This window comes from Actinia tenebrosa, unplaced genomic scaffold (assembly GCF_029948245.1).
Source record: "Actinia tenebrosa isolate PJP-AT-01 unplaced genomic scaffold, QUT_ActTen_1.0 PGA_scaffold3__52_contigs__length_22856419, whole genome shotgun sequence".
NCBI classification, from domain to species: Eukaryota; Metazoa; Cnidaria; class Anthozoa; order Actiniaria; family Actiniidae; genus Actinia; species Actinia tenebrosa.
In genome coordinates, this window is record NW_028292580.1 from 16,842,469 (window position 1) to 16,869,047 (window position 26,579).

Consider the following 26,579-nt stretch of genomic DNA (forward strand, 5'->3'; position numbering starts at 1 on the left):
TGTCAGGTCAATCTAGGTTTTGAGCGCCTTTAGTAAGCGGGCCGCATCGTGGGCTCAAGTAATGGCGTCATTGACGTTGCATAGGAGTATACGCAGTAGCTTTATTTTTCAATAGTAGGCAGCCACCTAAATAACCAATACATAAAATAACGAAACTTTTAATCTAAGTAATACTTTTTTAGGCGACTCTTAAAAATACTTAAAGATGGAATATCCTTAATATCTCTAGGTAGTGTATTGAACATAAGAGATCCTGAATATTCAAACGTTTTCTTACCTAAGCTTAATTTAGGTAAAGGTAAGTGCAGGTCATTTTTTCTTCTAGTATTATATGTATGAAAACTACTATTCCTTATAAAGAAATCACTAAGATATGAAGGAACTAGGCCATGAAGGCATTTAAATACTAATATGCATTTATGCATTTTTCTTGTCTTGGCTAAGTCTACCCATCCCAATATTTGTAGAGCTTCCTGAGAACTCTCCCTATTTATAATAATACGAGCTGCCCTATTTTGCAATCTTTGGAGTCGCTGGCTATTTCCAGCTGAGAGTTCCCCCCAAACTGTATCTGTATACTGAAGTATTGGCAATATCAAGCTATTATATACACATTTGGACGCTTTTACTGTTAAACAAGATCTTATGCGAGAAAGCAAAGCATATTCCATGTACTGTTGCTTATTAGACCTAACAAGGAAGACGTCGATCGTGTTCGGCCAAATAGGTGATTTAGGACGACACTATGTGCAGATACCAATTGTGGAGCTTTCGCATTCATCGAAGGTGATAATTATAAATATTACACGTCTATATGTTTAGTAATATTTTTGTTTTGCTTTTCAATTACATCTTCACTATAACTGTTTTTATCTGTTCAATAGTTGATTATCCGTTCATCTTGAGATGATTTTGCGCGTTCAGAACATAATAATTCCATCGTTATGGGGGAGGGGGATGTTCACAGTAAACAAGTAAACAAGGTTTTAAGGAAATTAATACCTTAATTAAATGAACAACCATAATTTGTCTTTGTACATTACTAAATTTACTAACCTTGTGTAAAGGTTTACGGAGGAAAACATTCTACTTACCCGGCTATTCTTTCGCGCAAAATGGCAAGTCATAATTTAACAAAAAAAAAGGAAACCATAAAAGGGTTTTCTCTTCTATAGAATTCACATTTCGCATAGTATTAAAATATTTTCACCCGGTTCCACGGACACGGACGAATAACTGTCAAGATTCAAGATTCTGCCTCGTTGTGCCTCGTTGTGGCAAAGGCAAACCAACAACATATTCATTTTTTTAATACTCCATATAGTAACATATTAATATATTTAACTGGTAAAGATGGGGAAAATATATGTATGGGCGCCAGCCATTTAGGAAATAGCAGAGCTACTCGAGCTACATGGCTAGGTCAAACGGAAATTAAGTTAGGAAAGTTGAAGTACAAAGCAAAATACAATATATAACAAACCAAACTATGAGAAAAAAAGACACAAAAAGCAGACAAAACAAACAAACAAACAAAAAGCACACGCAAAGAAAACAATGGAGAAAAATGAATCATAAATGAGAAGGAAATTTATTTTCCTATTTTATATTAAAAACGACATTTCATTATCATATTAGTCCAAAAAGGAGTTAATTAGAAGTGGCCTAGCTTAAATATTCTTCTTCAAGCCTGACAGAAACAGAGATTAGGCTGCCTATGTGCCTGACAGAAATTAAATTAAGAAGACAAAGAGAAAGGGAAATAAGTCCCAAAAAGTAATTATTCTGAGGGACAAAACAATGTTTGTTTTTTTTTTTTTGCTTTTGTTCTTTTTTTTTTTTTTTTTTTTTTTTTTTTTTTTTGTTTTTGTTTTTGTTTTGTTTTGTTTTTGTTTTGTTGTTGTTGTTTTTTTTTGTTTTTTGTTTTTGTTTTTGTTTTTTGTTGTTTTTTTGTTTTTGTTTTTTTTTTTTGTTGTTTTTTTTTTGCATAAAAAAAGACAGCCTATACTTTTGTCCCCCTGAACAATGCTTTTTAAACAGTGCATTATAAATCAGTTGTTTAAGCAAACAGATAATATTATTTCACATTCAGAGAGGATAAATGGTTTAATTCTCTTGCAGATTTCAATTGACATAGAAATGAGATCCATTAATGCCTTAACAACTGTAAAAGGCTTGTCTCTTATTTCCATGCCATGTGAAAGTATTATTCCATGGTCTTCAAGTCAAGAAGGTAATTTCCCTGTTAACGCCTCTCTTTCTTCAATTTGTGTGAGATTAATATTATTGTTGTTTTATGTAGTATTTAAAACACGATCTACGAGTTTTTTAACTGCTTAAAACACTCATGAACAATTTATAAGATTTTGGTCCAATCGGAGCCACCATACACGTCACGTGTATGGATTTTTATACTTCGATAGAGATTTGACGTCACGGGCATTCGCAACCAGATCCAATAGAAGCTCCCACACGTTGGATATTGCGTGCCAAGGCAAAGACAGGCACGTTAGTCAAAGATTTTTAGGGTTGACTATATATGACCTTGATTAGGCTCTAAGTCTTCATCTAAACTTGGATGCATACTTCATCCCTGATGAAGTCATCCTCATAGTATTCGAGTTGGTCTTTATATAAAGACACATGTGTCTTTATATAAAATCACTTGAATACTAATAAAGAGGACTTTATTACGTATAAAGGTCCATGCACGTGACGTGTATGGTGGCTCCAATTGGAAGATAAGCTTATGAATTATTAATGAGTGTTTTAAAACGTTATAGATGACCTGCCGAACAAGATAAAACATCTTGGGTGTTTCAAGGATCCAACCAACTCAACATCAGGCCACATTCCATCCTTGGAGAGCATTGATGATCTCCTAACTGGCAGCTACAAGAAACGAACAGATGCCGTTTCAAAATGTGCAAGAGCTGCATATAGACGGGGGTTTGAGGTGTTCGCTCTTCAAAAAGGCGGGAAATGCTTAGCGAGCCTGTCAGCGGAGCACGTGTATTCTAGGCACGGGGATAGTGCTGTATGCGGTCAGTCTGGAAAAGGAGGGATACAAGCAAACGACGTCTATGTGATGAATCGTAAGGAGCCAGTCTAGACATTTATAACGTATAAATAGGTTGACATCGTTGGCCATGCGTTACTTTTCGATCCACGTTCTCTGTTAAGGTTATTATCAAACTGCGCGGGAAAACTCGCGTTAAAAATCTCGTAATTCTGAAAATATCTCTTAGGAAGTAATTCTTGTTATCATATTAAAGCTTGCTTTTCGAAGAGTTCTATTGGTGCTAAGATATAGCGATGCTATTATACTCACGTTGAGTTCATTTTACATGCAAATTCTTAACTTTCTCAAAGAAATTGAAAAACACTAATTTTTCTGCTGGTACATGAGCGTAAAAAAATATTCCTAAGTGGAGCCTGATGAGAGTACGATGCTCGATTTAGATTTTTAAGCCATCAATGTTTACATTTTAACTCCGATGTTCTTTCCTTGATATTCAAGGATCCTGCCCAATGAACAATACTATGTGCGAATGGAAGAAACATGGCAGTCAGTTTATTGAAAAAGAAAGAATTAAGAAATTTGCAAACTTTGTGGAAATAAAATCAACAAACATTCCTGGTAGGTGTTTCTAACCTAAATGCATTGAAAGAATAAATTACTACTGCTTTTGTTGCTATGCGTTGATCGACACAACAGTAGCGACAATAAAACTAATCGTTCCCAGATACCTTTACATACTCTAACAATTTCTTTGTTTGGTGGACGAATATTGCCCGATTTCCCTTTCGCGACTGTTGTCTACAATAGCGCACGTAGCAAAAGCGCATAGCAAAAACTAAAACAACATATAAAACATATACATCCATGCATTCACAAATTCACTCCTTTATTCATTCCGTCATTCAGTTATTTGGCAAGAGAAAATGATCTAAGAGAAAAATCCCCGTGCCACGTTGAGCACTTTTTGATGCTATTTTTAAATCATTCATTCAATTTTTTGTTTTGTTTTTTTTCGCACCTGACCGCGCTCTTCGCTGTTTGCTCATGCTTTCTAACGATGCATGATAAAATTGATTCTATAAATAGCATCAAACGGTGCCTATGATGATTAAAAGGATATTGCCACGAATGGGAACCCTGTGTCATGATTGGAGTTCCTGTGGTTCTCTTAGTACATTTTCTCTTGCATTCAGTCAAACGAGTTACAAATCTTTTTCCCCCTCAGTAACAGTGCAGTTGCTGAAAGGAGTCCTCATTACATCACAAGGGATATTTGACCTGCAAAGACAATTCACGATCTGTTTCTGGGTGAAGTGTGATCTTCATAGATTCTCAATAACTCTCATGCACACAGAAAAAAATACCACAATACACATCGAGCAAGAAAACTGCCAGGTTCTCTTCGTGCTTCTTGGCCAATCCTCGTAAGTGTCTTTAGTTTTAAACAAGGTCAGAAATGTCCTTGGGTGACAAAAATTGATACGGTTAAAAGTGGCAATTATGCAGTGAAATTGTATCCACTCTATCAGCACTGAAACAAGATCAGTGACCCCTCGTTTTTATTCCGTATTCTAAAAGTACTTCATTACTCTAACTTTACAGTGAAAAAAGATTGGAATAAATCGCAATCACATATTTTTTGTATAATCTGAATAGAATTTAACGTAACGTGAAGGCTACAATTTTTGCGTTATGTATTCACGCGTTTGTGTAGCAAAAAGGTGAACTTTTGCGAAATCTAATGACTAAATGAAGTCGGTGACCTCCATGTTATTTTTAACATGCAACATAAAAAAGAAGTGACAATGGAATGTTTTTTCCAAGAACGTGCTTTTAAAATATTATATACAAAACAATATATATTGTTTTGTCAGTTCCTAAGTACAATGTTTAATGGTCTAAGTGTGAGTCCTTTGTCTGCTTTAGTAATAGTTATAGGCCAAAGAAAAACGTGGTTGTTACCAAGATAAATGCTTCAAAATTACAGTACTTTAATATTTCGTTACAGGCGCGCTGAATATTGTACCTGTGATGGCATGTGGAACCATTTGTGTTTTACGTGGAGATCTCTTTCTGGTGTATGGGAAATATATATAAACGGTCAGCTTTACAGCTTTGGTAGAGCTTGGAATCGAGGAAAGATTTTACCTGGTATGTAAGGAGCTATAATGCAATATACGATTTTAATTATGACTTCAAAGTTAATGAGGAAATGAATGCATCTTATGAGCCTGAAAACAAAGAAAATATTATTACGCTACGGAAGGAAATAAAGATTCAGTTGAACAAGTTGACAAGTTGACACTTAACAAAAATGATTAAAAATAATTGTTTAAAGATAAATTCCCTGAAAAACTCTTTACCAAATTTTTTAAAATATTTGGCTGTTTTCTTCAGATGAAATGTCAATTGCTATATTTTTCATTTTTCTCAGTGACGTCGCGTTAGCGGTTGCCCGATTAGCATCAAATTACCAATGAAGGTTAATTTGTCACGCATTTGGTCTCCAAATTACGCTGAATTATGTTGTTTATATCGTTTTAGTTCTAAAACGCATTACTTTGGAAAACCATAAATCGAACGTCACTGCATCGAATGACCCGATTTCATTCACCGGGCTTAATATTTGGAAAGATATATTTCCTCCAGGGGAAATACTGCGCATGTCATATGGATGTGGAGGAGAAGGGGTTAGTGGTAATGGTGACGTCATATCGTGGGAGACCTTGAAAAGTACACTGAAAGGAAACTACGAGGTCAATAACAATGTTGACTGTCTCCTGCAACAAGGTAACGCAGCAAAAATTGGACTTGAAATGATTCATGAGGTAGAAAAAATCGAATAGTACATGCCTGAGTAATCTATTAACGTTGCATCTCCTTACTCGGGATTTCTGAAGGACCATCTATACTCAATAGTTCCCTTCACACTTTCCTGCGCCATCTTGAAAGGTAGCCGTGCATTTGCATCGAAGCGAGACGAACGGTGAGCTTGCAATGATAAAGACATGCGAATAATTGTCCAAGGTGTTAAAAAAAGGTCTCTATCATTGCCAGCTCACCGTTCGTCTCGCTCCGATACAAAGGCACGGCTAACTTTCAAGATGGCGCAGGGAACTGTGAAAGGGACTATTGTGAAATCATTTTCGGGCTCAAATACATAGAACCGGAGACCAAAAATGGTATTTTTAATAGCACATTAATTAATTAGATATATCCAGTGATACAGGTCTTGGAATGTTCATAAATATACATACCATATTTCAAATAAATATATAGCAAGGATGATTATGTCATTTACCAGCATACCTTTCGGTCCCAGCTTCTATTTTCTATTATTAACCCGGCAATGACTTGGCAATTTGGTGTATCTATAATGTCAGATAAAGAATGTTTTCCAGCATATTCCCATATCAGGGACCCAGTACTAGTACCAGTACCAAATCCATCTGGCATACATGCATCAAGATTTCCTCGCTACTCCTCTAAGCGCATTCTCGAGGGGTCAAAGAGAGGGATCATGGGTTGCAAAAATTATTATATTTTCATTGTATTTTTCTTATCAAGCATACAATTGCCAAAATGATGTAATCTTTACAACCCATGGTCCCACTTTTTGACCCCTTGGGCATGCGATAGAGCAGTAGCGGGGAACTCTTGATACATGTATATTGGCTCTGTGATCCAGCACATTTTCAAAACAGCACACAATTACATCAAAAACATCCTCTTTCATACTAGATGTGAGCCAGCCTTTTCTCATACCTTGCGCCCATTAATAACAAGGAATAAGAACTTCAATTTTTTCCCCTCAATCATCAGTGATTTTCTGTCTGCCGTTAAAAAGCAATCATCAAATAAAACAAATCTAAAGTTATTGAATTAAATGAAATAGTAAGAGTGAATTTTTTTTTTATTTCTAGGGGTACAATTTATGAATTCCTCATCAGCCATTAATGGCACGGCTGAGTTGACTCAGCTGTTCAATCGATCCTCTACAGGAAAACCAAAGTGCATGAGTTTTCTTTACATGATAATTGGAACAGGCCCACTGTCACTGATGGTTTTACAGAAAATCCCAGTGATTGGAGAGAAAATAGTGTGGATAGATGACAATGCTACTGATGTGCCCGTGTGGAAGAAAGGGGAAGTTTCTTTAGCAACGGTAACAAAGTATAAGGTATTAACATTGTTTATTTATTTATCATTTTCATTACCACCCGGTTGGCTCAGTTGGTTGGGAGTAATGGCGGTTAGAGTGCGGGCACAAAAGCTGGTCCACTTTAACAATTAACCAATCACGCAGAGAGAAAACATAGCCAATCAGAAGTGAGGCAGAATCGGTTTCTTATTAATTTTCATCTATCACAATGTTTCATTCAAACGGTTGGCGAAGAAATCAAAGATTTATGGTATCTACATGAATGATTTAAGTCTGGATTAATTTGCATTGGTTTATCTTCATTATGATTGGTTGAATTTGTGAAATTATTCAAATTAGCATGTCCGTATTTTATCATCAATATGACAACCAATGATCATAGCCAAAACTATACTGACCTCCTCAAAAGTCTTATTAGAAACTTGATATGAATTTTGATTGTTAGGTAACCGTCAGAGGAAAATTCCAGGCAAATTCCAATGGATTCATAGCAATCGGGGATTTATCATTTACAGATGGATATTGTAAACTCTGGCAACAATATGCTGAAAAAGGTAGACAACATTATATATTCAACATCATCATTATCAGTATCGTTCAGTCAAACGTTTCCCCAAAAACAATTGCTGTTCGCTTGCTTGGCAATCCATATTTGGTAACCATACCTTAAGTGGAAGGTTTGGAAGTAAACAAAGAATGTTTTTTTTTTTTTTTTGGTTATTTTCACCCTTTTAAAGTCTTACAATGTCGAAGATAGGAATCAAATTTAAAACTTAAAACGACGAAACACTTGAATTCTATTTTGTCCACCATCTTGGATTTAGCTTGGGGACCTGGAATTTGTCAAGCACAGGGATCCTGCGCGAACGACACTATAATTTTGATATTTATCATTACCATTATGTACCATCCTCGTTTTTATCATAATGATAAACAACCCCCACATTAAAGCATCATAGTCGACATAATAACTTTCATTTATTTTTTCAAGTTGATATTCCTTTCTAAATCGCCAAAGCGCTAATATTGTACGTTGACTGTTCCGATGCTACAGGATTGATCAAAAAATGTAGACAAAGCGTTTTTCCGAAACAATCCTTTACGCCAGCACTGAACAACGAAGTGTTTATTTTTCATATGATTTTTCTTATAAAACGAATTTTATTTTTGCCGTACTACAGCATGTGCAATGGTTTTAACCAGCTTGTCCGGGGTGATTACATCACCCATGTACCCAGCGGCCTATCCTCCAGGATCTATATGTACATGGTATATCAAAGTGCCTAAGGGAATGGTTGTTAGCCTTTCTACAGAATTCTTTGCATTAAATTTAACTTCACGTTGTAATGAGGACTACATCGCTGTCTATGACGGACCATCACGTGAACACTCACCAATGATTGGCAGATATTGTGGTTCAACTATTCCTAGAATACTGTCAAGTTCGAACACACTCACAATGCTGTTCAATTCTACAACTCCTTTCAAGTATAAAGGTGGTTTCAAGATCAAATATTCCGCAAGAGGTACAAAAATTTTAATTTTCTAATTTTTTGAACATTGTGAAATGCTCTCTTAAGTGTTCTAATTGAACGTGTTCTTAGTTTTGTTTTAATTATCTAATTATCATTATTACAGCAAACTTTAGCCACTACAGTGATGACATTGATGTCAAAAACTACTATATAAAATCACAAAATAATATTTTGAAAAGACTTCGTGTGATTTTGAGTTTCACAACATTTTTGATAAATCTTTACCTGGCGAAAAAGGCTTGCAATCATGATAGTGTGCCAATTCCAGGATCATTTGTTTAGTTCCAAAAGATTAACAGTTAAATATGTTCTCATTTTTGTTATAGTTGAGCCTCCTGGTACCAAAAACTCAGGTTAGTGAAAAGTAGCATCCTATAGGACTATACATATGTCATGTTGAAAATAATGATATTGCTGATAATATTGATATATTAATTATGAACATGATTGTGGCGATACTAGTAGTGCTGTGTAATAATGACTGTGATGGTGGGTATTGAGAAGGATATTAATGATGATATTCAAGGGAAAACGAACTCAGAAAGAATCCCCGGGCCCCATCATGAGCACTCTTTGATGCAATTTTTAGAATCATTGATGCTATTTTTAGATTCATTGATGTTATTTTTAGAATCGAAGATGCTATTTTTAGAATCATTGATGCTATTTTTAGAATCATTGATGCTATTTTTAGAATAATATATTTGATCGGGTTTGCTTATGTTTTCTTATGTTTTCTATTAATTTTGAACGTAATGATCGTGAAAATAATGGTAATGAAATTTGAAGATGGTCACATTAATGTTATTGATAATAATTATGTTTTGACTTCGATTTAGAACAATGCCCTGCAAGCTGCAAATGTTTTTATACTTCTGGTGACAAGCAACGTCTCGTTGTCGAAGGGCAATCGCTGTCTATTGTACCAGGCAACATCCCAGATGATACAGCAGTCTTGTAAGAATGGAAGTTTTATATACTGTCCCAACTAACAGGGCAAAGTTTGATATCCTCCCACCCCACCACCGGAGGGGAGGGGTCTCCAATTGGACAAGAGCGGGGATGACTGTCATACCTTTTAGGGTTCCAGGTCTGCAATTTTGTGCTTTTTAGGTTGTCCCAAATCTAAAAGGACCACCAGAAATTTAGAAAGTACCTCTTACGGTGTCACAAATCTAAAAGGACCACCGGAGAGTCAGCCAGTACCTCTTACGGTGTCACAAATCTATATGGACTACTAGAGAGTAAACCAGTATGTCAGGGTGGTTTTGATGCAGTAAGATAGCTGAGATTTTATGATGACAGTCAGAATTGGCAGTTGTATTTTAGGATATTTATATCTGACTTCTGTCACTTAGCACTCAAAGATTGGTATGGTTGTGACAATATAAAGCTATAAAATATTGAAATAATCTATGTCTTTGTTTGTTTGCATGTTTGCTTGTTTGTTTTTAGGATATTTTTCAAAAACAACATTAATCGCATGAAATCGAAAGAACTTAGCTTGATGAGAGTGTTAGAGTACATGTAAGTATTTCAACAATAAAAGAACGTCTTTATTGTAATTTGATACATATATTTTTAAAATAACTATTATAATTATACAACTTCTCATTAATCCCATATATGTAACTGTCCGATTATATTCTTAATCATATCCTTTTTGTAATCACTACCAAATCCTGCAATCTGATTGGTTCAAAGGAGTGCGATTAATTCCCAAATCGCATCCTTAGGAGCTCTTAATCGCATCCTAAAAAATAATTTTTTTAAACAACAAAATAAAACAAAAAAATCAACAAAAATTTTTATTAGATGTTTTTTTGTTCGCATTTAGTTCTTCTACTACATTAAATTGATTATTCTGCACTCTTTATTGTGTCTTTTTCTTGTGTATGATTACATAAAGGATATGATTAAGTGGTAACTGAACTTCGTGTCGTGCAATTTTGGACCAAAATCATACTTGTAATTAACAAATTGCACTCCCGCTACGCGGTCGTGCAATCTTGTAATCACTCGTATGATTTTGTTCCAAATTGCACTCCACTCAGTTCAATTACCATCATTAATTGGACAGGTCTTGTTGATATGGGATTAATTAGGCAGCTATATAATTAATAGGTAATGGGATTTCATGCTCCCAAATCAAGAAATAATTAGACTCGAAAAATTTCTCTGATTGCCAAATTGGATTCGGCCTACGGCCTCATCCAATTTTGTCAGTCCTCGGAATTTTCCTCGTCCAATTATTTCTTAATTGGACAGCATGGAGTCCTATTACATATACTAATTGTCACGTTCTAATTGATAGGAAGTGGCATGGATAAATTTGGGCACTGCACATCTTCTACGCTCGCGTTCAAAAGCAAAAACAAAATAACTTATTCTGTTGTTGGGATTTTAGATTTTAGATTTTAGATTTATTCCTCCTGTAAGAGACAAAAGGTGGATCAGGAAATGTTTTTATTTTTATTTTATATGAGCAAAACAAATATCCGCCTTAGAAGCATAGCAAAAAGCCATATGATAATGTAAGCGTTCTGCACTCTTGAAACTCATAACGAGCGCATAAAAAATTTATAATGTATACCCAAAAATTTATTCGCGTGGTCGTCATGGAAATTTAGCGATCTTCTTTCGGGCGGACGCTTGTGGCTCAATTCCAACTTTTAATAGCAAGCAGTTGCCTTAAATCAAGATTAATGACTCATTTAATTATTGTGAAACATTAATTTTTTCACATATCATTTTAGAGATTTGAGTGACAACAAAATGTTATACATCGATGACGAAGCATTCAGTGCCTTAGAATCTATCCAAACCATGTAAGTCAGTCGAAAATGAATTTTTTTTTGTGTGTAAAAATCATGTGATATTTTTGTTTGCCTCGTTGTCTACCTTTTACTTTGTCTGTCTGTCTGCCTATTAATCTTTTTTTTTTTATATATATATAGAAAACTAAACATGAATTTCCTTAGAAGTCTAGGCGAAGAGCCTTTTCACAAACTCCGCTCTCTACAAGTATTGTAAGTATAACTTGCACTATATCAAATTATTTCAAACTCTAACCTCAGTGTTTCATTATTGCCTGGGGTGCTACTCGTTACATCATACCGAAATCTATTGACGCCATGGCAAAGCTACAGTACAACTGATGGAAACTCACCTATGTATTTGTTTATCGAAAACCATATTTTAAGAGAGAATTCTTTTCGTATTCAAGCAGTGAGCACCAAAAACTATTTTCTTGAAGAAAGGCTGTTGTACAAGGCTAAAATCTTGTTATTCAGAAAGTTTAACTTGTTTGGAAGTGGAGATGACCGATGAAAGTGGAATCAAAGTGTTAACCCAAAGCAAACATTTTATTCGAAAACTAGGTTTAGGCCTTCATTTGCTTATTTCCCATATATTTTCTATAAAAAAAGCCTGATAAAGCAGCATTCTAACACAAATGCAGCAAAACATCTTTGTACAATTGATAATACCGCTTCAAACAGGCATTTTATCACAGTACATCCGTTTCTAACTGTTTGAAAAAGGTTTTAACTAAAATTGGGATCAAAACTCATACGAAAGTCCAGTTTTTGGCGCTTTTTGCTATTAATTTGCCATTAATTTCCTCTTAACACAACAATCCTGCATAGACTCCATCAAATGCTTTATGTTGGACAAGCTCGTTAATAGCAATGTACTAATGCCTGTAAGTCGGGTTCATGTGGGGCGAGAATTAATTCATCCATCAATCATTACAAAAATTGCAGAGATTTTATAATTTAAGGATGCTTTTGAGAACAGAACATTCACTGAATATTTATTCATTTTTTTAATTATATTGTTTTCACTAAGAGATTATGGTATGAGACAGCACAGCTATCAGGGTGTCTTTTTCTTTTTTTTATACATCTTTAAGTTATCCAATTTGAAATACATTCAAAAACAAATTGGATTTGCTGGTAGCTAGAGCGATAGGTAAAACACAAGAGCGTCAAAGCATTTGAAAAAAATTAGCCTGCTCTTTGTTTTAAAAAATATTTTTTACGTTTGCTCCCTGGGCATCCCATAATTTTAGAAGGCTGCCGTATCAAGGTAACAAGGTCTATTGTTATATATTTCTCCTTTCTGGATAAAAAAATTCGAAAGTTTTCAAGCAGAAATATGAAAAGGATGCTCCATTGTTAATGAAGCTGGGTGAGCTTTCACATTTGCTTAAAAATGTTCAACTAAATAGTCCACTTTACAGTTCCCTGCGCCATCTTGAAAAGTAGCCGTGCCTTTGCATCGAAGCGAGACGAAAGGTGAGCTTGCAATGATAGACACCTGTGAAATAATTATCCAAGGTGTTAAAAAAGGTCTGTATCATCGCAAGATCACCGTTTATCTCGCTTCGTTACAAAAGCACGGCTACCTTTCAAGATGGCGCAAGGAACTGTGAAAGGGACATTAGCATATGGCCGTTACTGACTTTGCATTATCAGGGACCTGGCAGAAAACTTAATCGATCAAATTCATCCTGATACCTTCCACACATTGGTCAATCTTAAAGTTCTGTGAGTACTAAATCTTTATATTATCAAGTTGGTCAAGTACTCCATCATCTCCTAAAGTTATAGGATCTGACGAGACTCAATTTTACATGCACCGTTATCAGTAACCTGAGCATCAGGGTCTGATACTCAGGCTAGCGCAATCAATGACCAAAAGAAGAGTCATGACATTTTACGGATTATTTTCATTGAAGCGACTCGTGTAAACATTTTTCGTCTTGATTAACTCGCAAGGATTTATGTCAATCTAGGTTTTTTCTGGTAATTGATTGACTAACGCAATTCTTTCAGATCACCAGAACGTTGTATGTATTTTTTCAATTTGTGACAATGGTTTAAGTGATGACTTTCAGCTGTTTTTTTTTTTTTGTTTTTTGTTTTTTTGCTTTTTTGTTGTTTTTGTTTTTTTTGTTTTTTTTTGTTGTTGTTTTTTTTTTTTTTTTTTTTTTTTTTTTTTTTTTCCCGTACATGAAGGAGCTTAAGATCTAACTATATATTCAATATCAACGTCAAACACTTCCGAGGAAACTCCAAGCTGCAATACCTGTAAGTACTTGTTAACATCGACAGTTCTGCAATGATTTGCCATCAATTATGTCACAATTATGTACTTTTTTGGGGAGGAATTGAAATTTTAGGGGGGGGGGTGCATATGTATCTTAATTTCCGGTTTCAATCAGTAGAAATATGAATATAGAATACTTTGGGGTTTTATTTTGACAGGGTTTGACTTCGCTATGAATGCCCACAATCAACTCCAAAACGTCACGTGATTGATATTATCCCCCAAGTTCAGTTCTCTTCGCTGATTTTGTTCTTCCTTATATTATTCGTTGTTTTTATTACCTTTACGTACAAGGATTACCTTGTTAGTGTCTAATGTAACACAAAAAGTCCAGTAATGTATAGTTTATCCCTTTTTTCCTTTTTTATATATCTTTAACCCTCGATAAATTGATGTATTGTATTTTTAAGGTATCTACAAGATAACAAGATCAAGCAAATACAAGATTACGTGTTTCAAAATCTACATGAGCTTAAAGTTCTGTAAGTATTGTTCAAGGATAAAAATAAGACTCAACGCAACAACACAAAAAGAATAATATTTATAAAAGCCGGTTATGTTGAAATATATTATTTATGAATATAAACGATATTGATATTGATATTGACAATGATATTGATATTGACAATGATATTGATATTGATATTGATATTGATAATGATATTGATATTGATAATGATATTGATATTGATATTGATATTGATATTGATATTGATATTGATATTGATATTGATATTGATATTAATATTAACGTATATTAACATATAATCTCTTGCACTTTTAATTCCTAGTTTCTTAAATGACAATAAAATCAAGCAAATCTCAGAAGGTGCATTTCGAGGGCTTCGTTCTCTAGATCGAATGTAAGCACCTGGCCACTTGTTATGTTTATATTTTTTCATCATTATTATTACCATTGTCGTTGTTGGAGTCAAATATTTTATCTGTGAAACAGTACTACGTAACTAACACTATTTGATTAAGGAATACAAAACGCGCTTGTGTGTCTCTGTACTGTGACATAAATACTATTGAAGCTGTAGAGCAAAGGAGGAACAAGCTTAGGAAGGAACGCAAGGCGTAGCCGAGTGTTTCTCTTCCTTATAAAGTGCTTTACAGCTACCAGAGTGGTTTATATCACATACGAAAACATAGGCAGACGTTTTATATTGCTTTAAGATATTTGAGCGATTTTGCACGAGCGTGTCTATGTCCTCTGACATAAAATCCCTAAATAAAGCACCACAATAAAAAAATAGCGCCTTTCAATCACGTGACACGGCAGCCATTTTGGTGTACCAAACAATAGAAACTCTCTGCATAGCTTTTGCACAAAAATTTCAATTTCCATTCAAAAGTTCAATTTCCCGTGGATAGAAAATATATAGTTTTTTGTACACCAACATGCATGGTGTTAGATTTGCATTGATTGACATGTAATTATATATGACGATCATACATAATAAAACACAAATACACCACAATTACTGGCCACGAGGATGGCCACATCGTAAAAATTCGGAGGACTTCTTCTTGAAATAATGTGAGATTTCCTTGGTTTTCACAAACAAAAATGGCCTTTAATGGAAGAATAGAACCATTCGACGAAGCTACAGAAACATGGAGTGCCTACATCGAGCGTTTGGAACAATATTTTACAGTCAACGAGATCAAAACAGAGAAGAAAGTTCCCGCGCTTCTTACGCTACTTGGAAGTAAAACTTATAATCTCTTACGAAATTTAGCAGCTCCAGAAAAGCCTTCTGAGCTTGAGTATAATACCATCGTACACCTTTTGGAGAGACAACTATCGCCTAAACCGTCTGTAATCACTCAACGTTTCCGATTTCATACAAGAATGCAAGACGAAGGAGAAACTATAAACGACTATGTAGCACAACTAAGGAAGTTGGCGATTCACTGCAACTTCGATAACCTGAACGACACACTCAGAGATAGATTAGTATGTGGAATCCGTAATACCGGAATACAGAAAAGATTGCTTTCAGAATCTACGTTACCACTGGAAAAAGCTATCGCAATATCCGTAGCAATGGAAATGGCCGCGAAAGACGCCATTGAATTACAAGGTAAGCACAAAGAAGTTGGTGTAAACAAGATAGCTAAAGCAAAGCCTAGAAAACCAACCGAAAATCAGCTTAAACCAAGAGATAATACGTGTTTTAGATGTGATAAACCAGGCCATTCATCTAATTCATGTAAACATAGAGAAGCTACATGTTATTTTTGCAAGAAGAAAGGACATATCGAGAAAGCATGTTTAGCTAAACGCAGACAACAAACACGCCGCCATACACGCCGGAATGTACACGCCCTCGATAACAATGCCGATAGCGAAGACGAGTCGGACAGCGACAATGAACTTCCCGTAGGAAGCTTAGACATTAATTCGATAAAAGAGAAGAAAACTAAGCCTATTCAACTACCATTAAATATTAATGGAAAGAAAGTATCAATGGAGCTTGACACAGGATCAGCAGTTTCAGTTATGTCTAAAGATGAATTTGAGAAGCAAGTCGGCAAGGCTAAAATTGAGCCCACAAAAGTTGTTTTAAAAACCTACTCAGGAGAAAAAATTCATCCGTTAGGAATCACACGCGTCAAGGTAAAGTACAACAATCAAGAGAAAAACCTCGAATTATATCTAGTCGAGAGAGGCACAGCAGCACTGTTTGGCCGAGATTGGTTAGCAGCGATACAGTTAGAATGGAAAGAGATAAACAACGTGTTAACACTGAATAAGGAACCTGCAAGTACCAACAACGCACTAGACAATATCTTAAACAAATATCCAACAGTCTTTGAAGAAGGAATTGGAAAAGTGAAGGACATCAAGGCGACATTAAAGTTCAAAGAGGAACCGCAACCAGTATTTCTGAAAGCCAGACAACTACCATATGCCTTGAGACCAAAGGTGGAGCGAGAATTAGACGAGCTAGAGAAAATGGGAATAATATCCAAGGTGGCAACAAGCGAATGGGCCACACCCATAGTTCTTGTACTCAAGAAAAACGGAAGAATAAGAATCTGCGGAGACTTTAAGCTCACAGTTAATCCCCAGCTTGCAGTGGACCAGTACCCGTTACCCAGGATAGAAGATGTGTTCGCATCGTTAACAGATGGAGAAAAGTTCACAAAGATCGATTTGAGGCAAGCCTACCTACACATGGAGATGGAAGAAAACTCAAAGAAGTATTTAACTGTGAATACGCACAAGGGTCTATACCAGTTCAACCGGATGTTGTTTGGAATCGCTTCTGCACCAGCAATATGGCAGAGGACTATGGAACAGATTCTGCAAGGAATACCATCAGTCCAATGTATCCTAGATGACATGATAATAACTGGTAAGGACAATACCGAACATTTTAACAATCTGGATAGTGTGTTGAGCCGTCTGCAACAGTACCAACTCAAGGTCAACCTAAACAAATGCCAGTTCTTCCAAGATAAGGTCGAATACTGTGGACACAAGATAGACAAGCACGGCATACACAAGACAGAGGAGAAGAAGTGCGTGATACTCCAGCACCAAAGAATGTCACTCAGCTTCGCGCATTCATTGGCTTCGTAAATTATTACCACAGATTTCTACCAGACCTAGCCTCGGTAATGAGACCACTCCACCAGCTACTGGAACAAGGTAAAGCATGGCAGTGGACGAAAGCATGTGACAAAGCCTTCGAGAAGGTAAAAGAGATGGTCACGTCAGATTTGGTATTGTGTCATCATGATTCCAAGAAGCCTATCCGCTTAGCATGCGACGCGTCACCATATGGAGTCGGCGCAGTTCTGTCTCATATCATCGATGGACAAGAAAGACCAATAGCATTCGCTTCTCGCACCTTAACGAAAGCAGAGAAAAATTACTCTCAAATTGACAAAGAAGCATTAGCAATCATCTTTGGAATCAAACGATTCCACACCTACCTTTACGGAAGACAGTTTACGTTGGTTACGGATCATCAACCACTAGTAACCATCTTCAGCCCAACCAAAGGCATACCAGTGACCACAGCTACAAGACTACAGCGATACGCTATGTTTCTATCAGGCTATACTTACAACATAGAGTATAGGAACACTAAGCGACACACTAACGCTGACGCCCTTTCAAGACTACCGTTCGAAGTAACCCCAGAGGATCAAAAGGAAGAAGCTGTTGACATTTTTCACTTAAGTCAGTTTGAACAGTTACCAGTGACAAGCGCAACAATCAGGCGAGAGACAACAAGGGACAAGATCTTAAGTAGAGTCTATGAACAGACCATGTCTGAATGGTCAACTAAGCCAGACGACAAGTTACTACTGGCGTACTACAATCGTCGAGATGAAATCACAACGTATCAGGGATGTCTCATGTGGGGAATACGAGTAATCATTCCAGACACCCTAAGGAAACAAGTATTGAAGGTCATCCATTCAACTCACCTAGGCGTAGTGAAAATGAAAGCCCTCGCTAGAAGTCACATCTGGTGGCCAGGAATCGACTCCGAAATTGAACAGATAACCAAAACCTGCTCTGGTTGTAACAAAGTACGAAACAACCCAACAAAGGTACCCATCCACCCCTGGGAATGGCCAAGTTCACCTTGGGAACGCATCCATATCGATTTTGCTGGACCATTTATGAACAAACAGTTTTTGATTATAGTCGACGCACACTCTAAATGGCCAGAGGTGTTTCCAATGAACAAGATCACAGCAACAAGCACTATTGAGGTACTACGCTCAGTATTCGCAAGAAACGGCGTACCACAGCAGCTCGTTTCTGACAACGGACCGCAATTCACGTCAGAGGAATTTCAAACATTCATGAAGAGCAATGGGATTCACCATTTTAGATCAGCACCGTTCCATCCTGCAACGAATGGACAAGCAGAAAGATTCGTGCAAACCTTCAAACAGAGTATGAAGTCAATGAAATCAGAATCAGCCTCTTTAAACAAGAAGATAGCAAATTTCCTACTGATGTACCGCAACACACCTCATGCTACCACTAACGAAACACCAGCCAAAATGTTCCTTGGTCGAAACATACGTTCACGTCTGGATTTGATGAAGCCAGATGTAAAAAGCACAGTGCAGAAGAAACAAATGAAGAAAGCACTTGAGAAGAAAACACCTATACGCTTGTTTGATGATGGACAGCCAGTGACAGTTCGAGACTACAGAGGACAAGACAAGTGGGTTAATGGAACCATCAACACACAACTAGGACCATTGATGTATGAAGTCAAAACAGAAGCTGGAAGTTATTGGAGAAGGCACACAGACCAAATCCAAGAAAGGAAGCATGATGAAAATCAAAGCGACCCTCAACCAAGACCAGCAGAAGATGTCTGCCCATCAGCAGTAGAACAGCCATCAGTCAGCACAACCCAGACAAGCAAGAAAGTTACCCCCGCTAAGAGCAACATGACGCAAGAAGGACAAGGCAAAGGACATCGATACCCAACAAGGCACAGAAGCCCACCAAAACGTTATATGTATGAACAATATTAGGACAGTCATAAGAGATATGAACATTCAGAGACATTATTATTGAGTTATTTTTTCTATCACAGTGATTCATAACTAAGAAGGGAGGAAATGTTAGATTTGCATTGATTGACATGTAATTATATATGACGATCGTACATAATAAAACACAAATACACCACACATGGCCTATGTGACGACACGTGAAAACGCTCTATAATAAACACTCCACTATTTTTTGTACTGTTTAATGCAAAATAAATTTAGCACTGTTTCACAAATTAAGCACGATTATTCCATTATAATTGACATTGTTGTTATCGTTATTGTTGTTGTACTTATTGTTATCGTTATCTTCATGGCCTTTACTATCTTAATTACTGAATTAGCATCATTATGACTATCACCATCATCTAATCCTAGTAATAGTTATCATTATCAGCAGCAGCAGCAGCATCATCATCAACATCATCAACATCACCATCAACATCATCACCACCACCACCACCATCTAATCACCATTATAATCAATATCACCATCATCGACATCATCATCATCAACATCGCCATCATCATCATCATCAACATCACCATCATACATAGCCATCATCATCATCACTATCATCATCATCATCGTCATCATCACCATCATCAACATCACCATCATCATCATCATCATCACCACCGCCATCACCATCATTATCACCAACATCAACATCATCACCACCATCATCATTTTCATCTTCATTTTCATCTTCATTACTGAATAACATTCCAAAATATTTAGCATAATATTAATTCATTATCATTATTATTATTCATGTGAAGGCATCTTCAGCACAACAAGTTTGCAGTTGTACCGGAAACTACATTCTCAGATATGGAGAACCTCAAATTTCTGTAAGTAGGAAAACACTTTTAGTATTAAACTATCAATGGTCTGTCAAGAATCCTGAGCTCCGATTGGCTGAGCTACTAGTGGTATATTAGTGATTAGTGGTATACTAAGTGCCGGTTTTGAAACCCAAAAACAACGGGCAAATAGATTATTCTAACCTAATTTCAGAATTGTTTGTATCCATTTTTGGACCAATAGTCCCCTTCACGGTTCCCTGCGCCATCTTGAAAGGTAGCCGGGCCTTTGCATCGAAGCGAGACGAACGGTGAGCCTGCAACGTTAGAGACCTGTGAATAATTGTCCAAGGTGTTAAAAAAGGTCTCTATCGTTGCAAGCTCAACGTTCGTCTCGCTTCGATGCAAAGGCCCGGCTACCTTTCAAGATGTCGCAGGGAACCGTGAAGGGGACTATTTGGTAGGTTTATACTTTTAAAAATTTAACTGAAACAAAGAAAAAATAAGAAACCACTGACAACTGCAAGTTAGTGCTTTCTCGAACAGGACCCTTGGCCAGCATTCTTTGCATACTGACTAAATTATCTAAGCCCGCAAGCTTCGTGGCCTGGAATAATTAATTGAAACGCATGTTCTTTTTTATTTCTGTTGTTTTTTTTTTTCTTTAGGGAGGTTGACTACTTTATGCTCTGCTGCTACGCAAAGAGATACGCACCAAACGTCTACTGTGACGCCCCGGCACATGAGTTTTCTAGCTGTGACGATCTCATGAAGAACAAAGCTGCAAGAGTTTGCATTTGGATTCTTGGGATTCTGGCTTTCTTGGGAAATATATGTGTCGTTGTCTGGCGACTCTCTTTAAGCGAGGACAATAGAGTCCAGTCGCTTCTGCTTACCAACCTGGCCATTTCTGACTTCCTGATGGGTGTGTATCTCCTGATAATTGCAATAAAAGATGCACAGTGGCAAAAAGTATACTTCACGAAAGACTTCCAGTGGAGGAACGGGAATGTGTGCAAGTTTACTGGAGCACTTTCTATGCTGTCCAGTGAAGTATCTGTTCTGATGTTAACCATCATTACGGCCGATCGACTAAAATCGATTGTTTATCCCTTGAAGTTTAGAAAACTCTCTTACAAAAGTGCTTTGGTGATTTGCCTCGTCGTGTGGGTTTTCGGACTGATAATTACTTTCTTGCCAACAACTTCGCTCGAGTATTTTTACGATGAGGATGCAGAGATGGGATTTTACGGGCGTTCTTCAGTCTGTCTTCCCCTGCAGCTTTCCACATCTCGTCTGGCCGGTTGGGAATACTCAGTTAGCATCTTCATTGCACTCAACTTTGCTGCCTTCGTCTTCATATTTTTTGCATATCTTGCAATCTTCGTCACGGTAAAAAGATCTTCAGCCAAGACCAATTCCAAGAACGCAAGGAAAGAGGCAGCCATGGCATGGAAAGTAATGGCTATCATCCTGACTGATTTTCGTTGTTGGATGCCAGTCATCATCATGGGGGTGCTTTCCCTCACCGGCAATTTCCACGATCCTCAAGGTCTTGCTTATGTCTGGATTGCAGTATTTGTCTTACCAGTCAACTCTTCAATCAACCCCATACTTTATACATTTTCTAACGCTGATGTAAGAAAGAAGTTCATTAGCTATTTCATGATCAGGTCATTGAATGGTAATCACAGAAACACTGCATCGACTGGAGGTAAATATGATGATGATGATGGTAGTGGTGGTGATGATGATTATGATGATGATGATGATGATGATGGTGGTGGTTGATGGTGATGATGATGATGATGGTGGTGGTGATGATGATGATGATGATGATTATGATTTTTACAATAACTTACAAATTTCTCGCGCGCTGATTGGCTATTTTTTACCATTAGTAAGAGGACAGACAGATAAAGCTGACGTCTACGAGCGCGCGCTCTTTCCGTTGGTTTTTTTTGATCACAAAAAATGAGAAGTTTTTATCGTATTTGTTATTGTAAATATTGACGATAAATTTCGTCATCACATTGTCAAAGTAATATGCGGATCCACGAAGCGTAACTACTTTGATAATGTGATGACGCAATTTATTGTCAATAAGAGGACAGACACATAAAAAACTGATGTCTATTTGTTAAGTTGATAATGATAATGATAATGGTTATGGTAATGATGAAGATGATGATTCTAAACACAAAATTCCGATTTCATTGTTCTTTTCTAAATTAGCTTGAAGTGAGTTTCCTGTGAAATGGATATTTAGATAAAAATACTAACAGGGTTTCCCCCCCTAAAAAGTGACATCGCAGGCTACAGAGATGAAAAAGCAAGATTCCCAAGTATCTACTATTCCGGCAAGCCTTATACTAAATGAAGTGTCAACAGTACTCCAGTCGGACAAAGATACCAGTGGAGTGGTAAGGCGTGATATTCCCTTTGTTTCAGAATTATTCCTCACGGAATGAGGTAGTGGACAGGGGTGAATCTAGTGGAGGAGGGGTGCACTCCTCTATATGAGGTTATGCCTACTGCATTATTGGTGTTTAAGTTTGTAAACAAAGGGTGCATCACCTCCTCAAACAAAAATCCTGGATGGTGCAACGCCCCCACCCATCCCCCTAGAAAAACATCCTGAATCTGCCCCTGGAGGAGATGGATTTGGTAATTGGAGGAAATGGGGGATCAGAACATGTACCTCAACAAACGTTAGTTATGAAATATAGACAACTTTAAAATATAGATATATTATTTACAGCCCAGGAGGTGCAGATAAGGGAAAAAATGTGCCCGAGGTTTGAATATACGGACCATGGCCGTTAGGCCGATGTCCGTTTTCAAGACCTAAGGCACAGTATTTCCCTATTGAACCGCCATTAGGACGATAAAGAACTCGATTTGTTTTTCAATTTACCTTTCCACTTCTTTTACAAATTGTTTCGTTGTTTAACGATCGGTTTTCCCGTGCGCGCGCTTGGATGACGTAAGTCTTACGCCAGGATACCGAAACGCGCACAAATTCATCGCAATCAAGTTTGAAAGATTTTTAGGATACCGGACCGGAAGAGAATTAATAACATTATTTGGACCACATGACCAGGTTCTAGGGACAAAATCTATACGATTAAGGTTTGGCAGGAAAACCGTAAAAGATCTACAAAAATGAATAAACTAATCTATTTTAAATTTCTTGAAAAAAGCCTATGAAATTGTTCTCTTTATAGGGTTACTTGACGTGCTGGGAGAAGAATGATTCAGAGTCTTTGTTGTTACTGAAGTGTTTCCTACCAGAAAACCATGTCAATTGGATTCGAGAGGTCAATCTTCTGAAGCTGTTGAGCAAAGGAACAGAAAATGAAAACCTGATGAATTATAAATGGCATACCATAGGTAGGAATCAATAAATATACTTCTTGTGTGTATATATATATTTAATCCTAATAGTTGTACACCCGCTCTTTAAGGGATCGGAACTATACTTAACAATTATTCGCCGAAGGCGAAGTGAATATCGGGGAATAATAACCGAAACAAAGTTGAGGTTATTATTACCGATATTCACTGAGCCTGAGGTGAATAATTGTTTTAGTATAAATACACAGGTGATTCTTTCAAAAAAAGAAAGAAAGAAAAAGAAGATAACAGACACTTTATTCCAGTAACAGCAACAAAGCGGCTGCCCGCCATTTTGGATTATTGCTGGAGGTGATTATCGTGTGCATGATAATCTGAGTTTCTCGACCTATCAGCTGGCGAGATTTTCAATAAACACCTGTGTATTTATGCTAAAATACAATACAATACGACTTTATTTCAAGATGGAAACGCAATAACCTTTTACAGTTGTCTAACTACGGCCCTCCAAAAAATATATAAATTGAATGTACAATGTGAATTTTTAAATGATATATATAATAAGTACTACAATATTTATAAGATTGACTTTTGTTATTAAATTAATCAGAAAAACTAACGCACATAGATTTCTATCTATCTGCGTTACTACAATATTGGTTAGAAACATAAACCAAATGGGAATTATGAATAAATAATATATAGAATAAGTACTATAGATTGATTCGAAATATAGTATAGAGAGAATACAAGCTAGTGATTGTATCATTATATGTAGTAACGCTCTTAAAGTTTAACTGATAATTTCTTTTTCCAAAATTTAATACAGTAAGAAATATTGAAATTGAAACAAACAACGTCGAAATTCCTGGAATACCGCTTTCGCCAAACTGTAGGTAAGACTAAGAACAGTTAAGATTTCAACATCAAGAGTTTAACATCGCAAAGTGGGTGACCACATTAACAAAGCGATAACGGGCTAGGATGACATTTCAACAGTGAATTTTGTATTAGAGACATTTGATACTGCAATTGGCATTGCTTCGTATAGTGCACAAGTTCTTACTTGACAAAACTCTCAATTGTTTTACAGTGTGATTTGCTTTGGATTTTCGATGAATTATATCCCACTCATCAAGTTCCTGAAAGACTCAGAATCTATTGCCAGGGTTGATCAGCTGTTCGCGGTAATCCTAGACGTTCTTAAGGCAGTTGAAAAACTCCACATATCTGGTGTTAGTCATGGAGATGTCGCTGCACACAACATCTTGATTGAGCATAATGCCTGCAGTAGGGTAGGTATCGGTGCAGATGTGATGAACAATGACTTGCAGTAGTGTGGTGTCGTGTCGTGTCGTGTCGTGTCGTGTCGTGTCGTGTCGTGTCGTGTGATGTCGTGTGGAGTGGAGTGGTGTGGTGTGGTGTGGTGTGGTGTGGTGTGGTGTGGTGTGGTGTGGTGTGGTGTGGTGTGGTGTGGTGTGGTGTGGTGTGGTGTGGTGTGGTGTGGTGTGGTGTGGTGGTTCAAGTATAGATAACGTTAGAGTCATCCATATTTTCGTATATTCTTTGTTTCTACAAAAAAAAAACAAAATATATCAATTAATAAATTTCCAGTTTCCACAAATCCGTGCGATTTTGGGTGGGTTTGACAAAGCAAGAATTGTTAAGTCAACCGCAAGGGCTGCTCAGGCATACAAGACAGACATAAATCAAGTCGGTAACCTTATTGAAGAAATGATGATCATTTGTGGTCACAGTGGAAAGTTTGAAGAAGTAAGTTTGAGTTTTGAGTTTGTTGAATTTCAATCATCTTATAAGAATCTTTGAATTTCTCCAAATCTGGTCAGACATTCAAACCCAAGTGCAATTTTTCTCAGAAAGAACTGAATTTGAAAGCTTGTAATTTGAAAGTGGAAATTTTTGCAACTTTTTCAGGTCAGTGACGTGATTGAGATGTGCTTTCAGGAATCTTCTGAATGGCGACAAAAAATGGCGGAAATCAGAGGTTTCTTTGAACAGTCTGCGTTTGATGATGACCGCGAAGAAATGGAAACACGATGTTAAATAATGTTACAACATAAATAACGTATTGTATTGAGGACTTTCAAGGTAGAAGTTTTGCGTTAGCTTAATAGTGCATTTTTTTTTTCGTAGAAAAGGCTTTTTTCTTAGAAAAAAAGCGCTGCTCTCTTGCTCCATAAAATGACTGCCGTGAAGCCATCTGCATCCTTTATAACAGGATAGTCAATTGGTGCACAAAGTCTTTGTTTACAAACTAATAACGAATAGCTTTAGACATCTTTTTTCTTCTCCCTTCAGTAACAGATGGAGAAATTGAAGTGACAGGAACACGAAAGAGTAAATACAGTGGACCAAAGAGCAAGGAAAAGGCTGTTTACACGTTATATAATATATAAAGACAAACTACATGTAGTTTTCGCACGCTAGTTCGCACATGCATGCTCACTATCTTTAGGGAGTACAATCGTTTTCAACCAATCAAAACACGCTTATAGAAGTCACTATGTGAAAACTCTTATCTTTTAAATTGAAATTCTAAGCTTTTGAAGTCGATGAACTCTTGAAGGTTTCTTAGCTTCTTTTGTGGTTCCATGTGGGATGTTTATACAAGTCTTCTCAATAACAACAACAACAACAACAACAACAATCGGCCAAAGACAAAAGAAAATATGGTTTCGTGTCTCTGGTTTAGTGTATCAGCAAACTGCATTTAAACACCAACTGAATCGAGTGCTTTCTCTCAGCGAAAACCTACGTATGAATAGGATATAAATAATTATATGTAGAAAAGAAATACGTTATATAGCAGAATAAGCCTTTTTCCCCATAGCGTCATTTCCATTTCTGTCCAATGGCGCTTCACAATATGAACTAACATCTATGTACAATAATATCTAAAAGCTAAATAAGTTGTGTAAAGCTAAATTTCATATATTATAAGAAAAGAACAACATGAACTATAATCTATGTAAAATAATATCTAAAACTTAAATACGTTGTCTAAAGCTAAATTTTA

At 36.6% G+C, this 26,579-nt stretch overlaps 1 protein-coding gene across 1 annotated transcript; it reads left to right on the plus strand.

The window, feature by feature from the left end:
- The first annotated feature begins 2,137 nt into the window (after positions 1 to 2,137).
- LOC116293318 (uncharacterized) lies at positions 2,138 to 26,469 on the plus strand. The gene is made up of 27 exons (XM_089035963.1): positions 2,138 to 2,233; positions 2,784 to 3,095; positions 3,521 to 3,640; positions 4,248 to 4,446; positions 5,031 to 5,173; positions 5,567 to 5,812; positions 6,946 to 7,202; positions 7,630 to 7,738; positions 8,366 to 8,710; positions 9,046 to 9,072; positions 9,559 to 9,676; positions 10,175 to 10,246; positions 11,476 to 11,547; positions 11,677 to 11,748; positions 13,198 to 13,269; positions 13,741 to 13,812; positions 14,242 to 14,313; positions 14,623 to 14,694; positions 20,162 to 20,233; positions 20,854 to 21,899; positions 22,490 to 22,608; positions 23,413 to 23,578; positions 24,372 to 24,438; positions 24,636 to 24,837; positions 25,157 to 25,315; positions 25,478 to 25,651; positions 25,862 to 26,469. Exons 1-26 carry the CDS (start codon positions 2,140 to 2,142, stop codon positions 25,604 to 25,606), a joined length of 4,434 nt encoding a protein of 1,477 aa, XP_088892089.1. The 5' UTR covers positions 2,138 to 2,139; the 3' UTR covers positions 25,607 to 25,651; positions 25,862 to 26,469.
- The last annotated feature ends 110 nt before the right edge of the window (positions 26,470 to 26,579 follow it).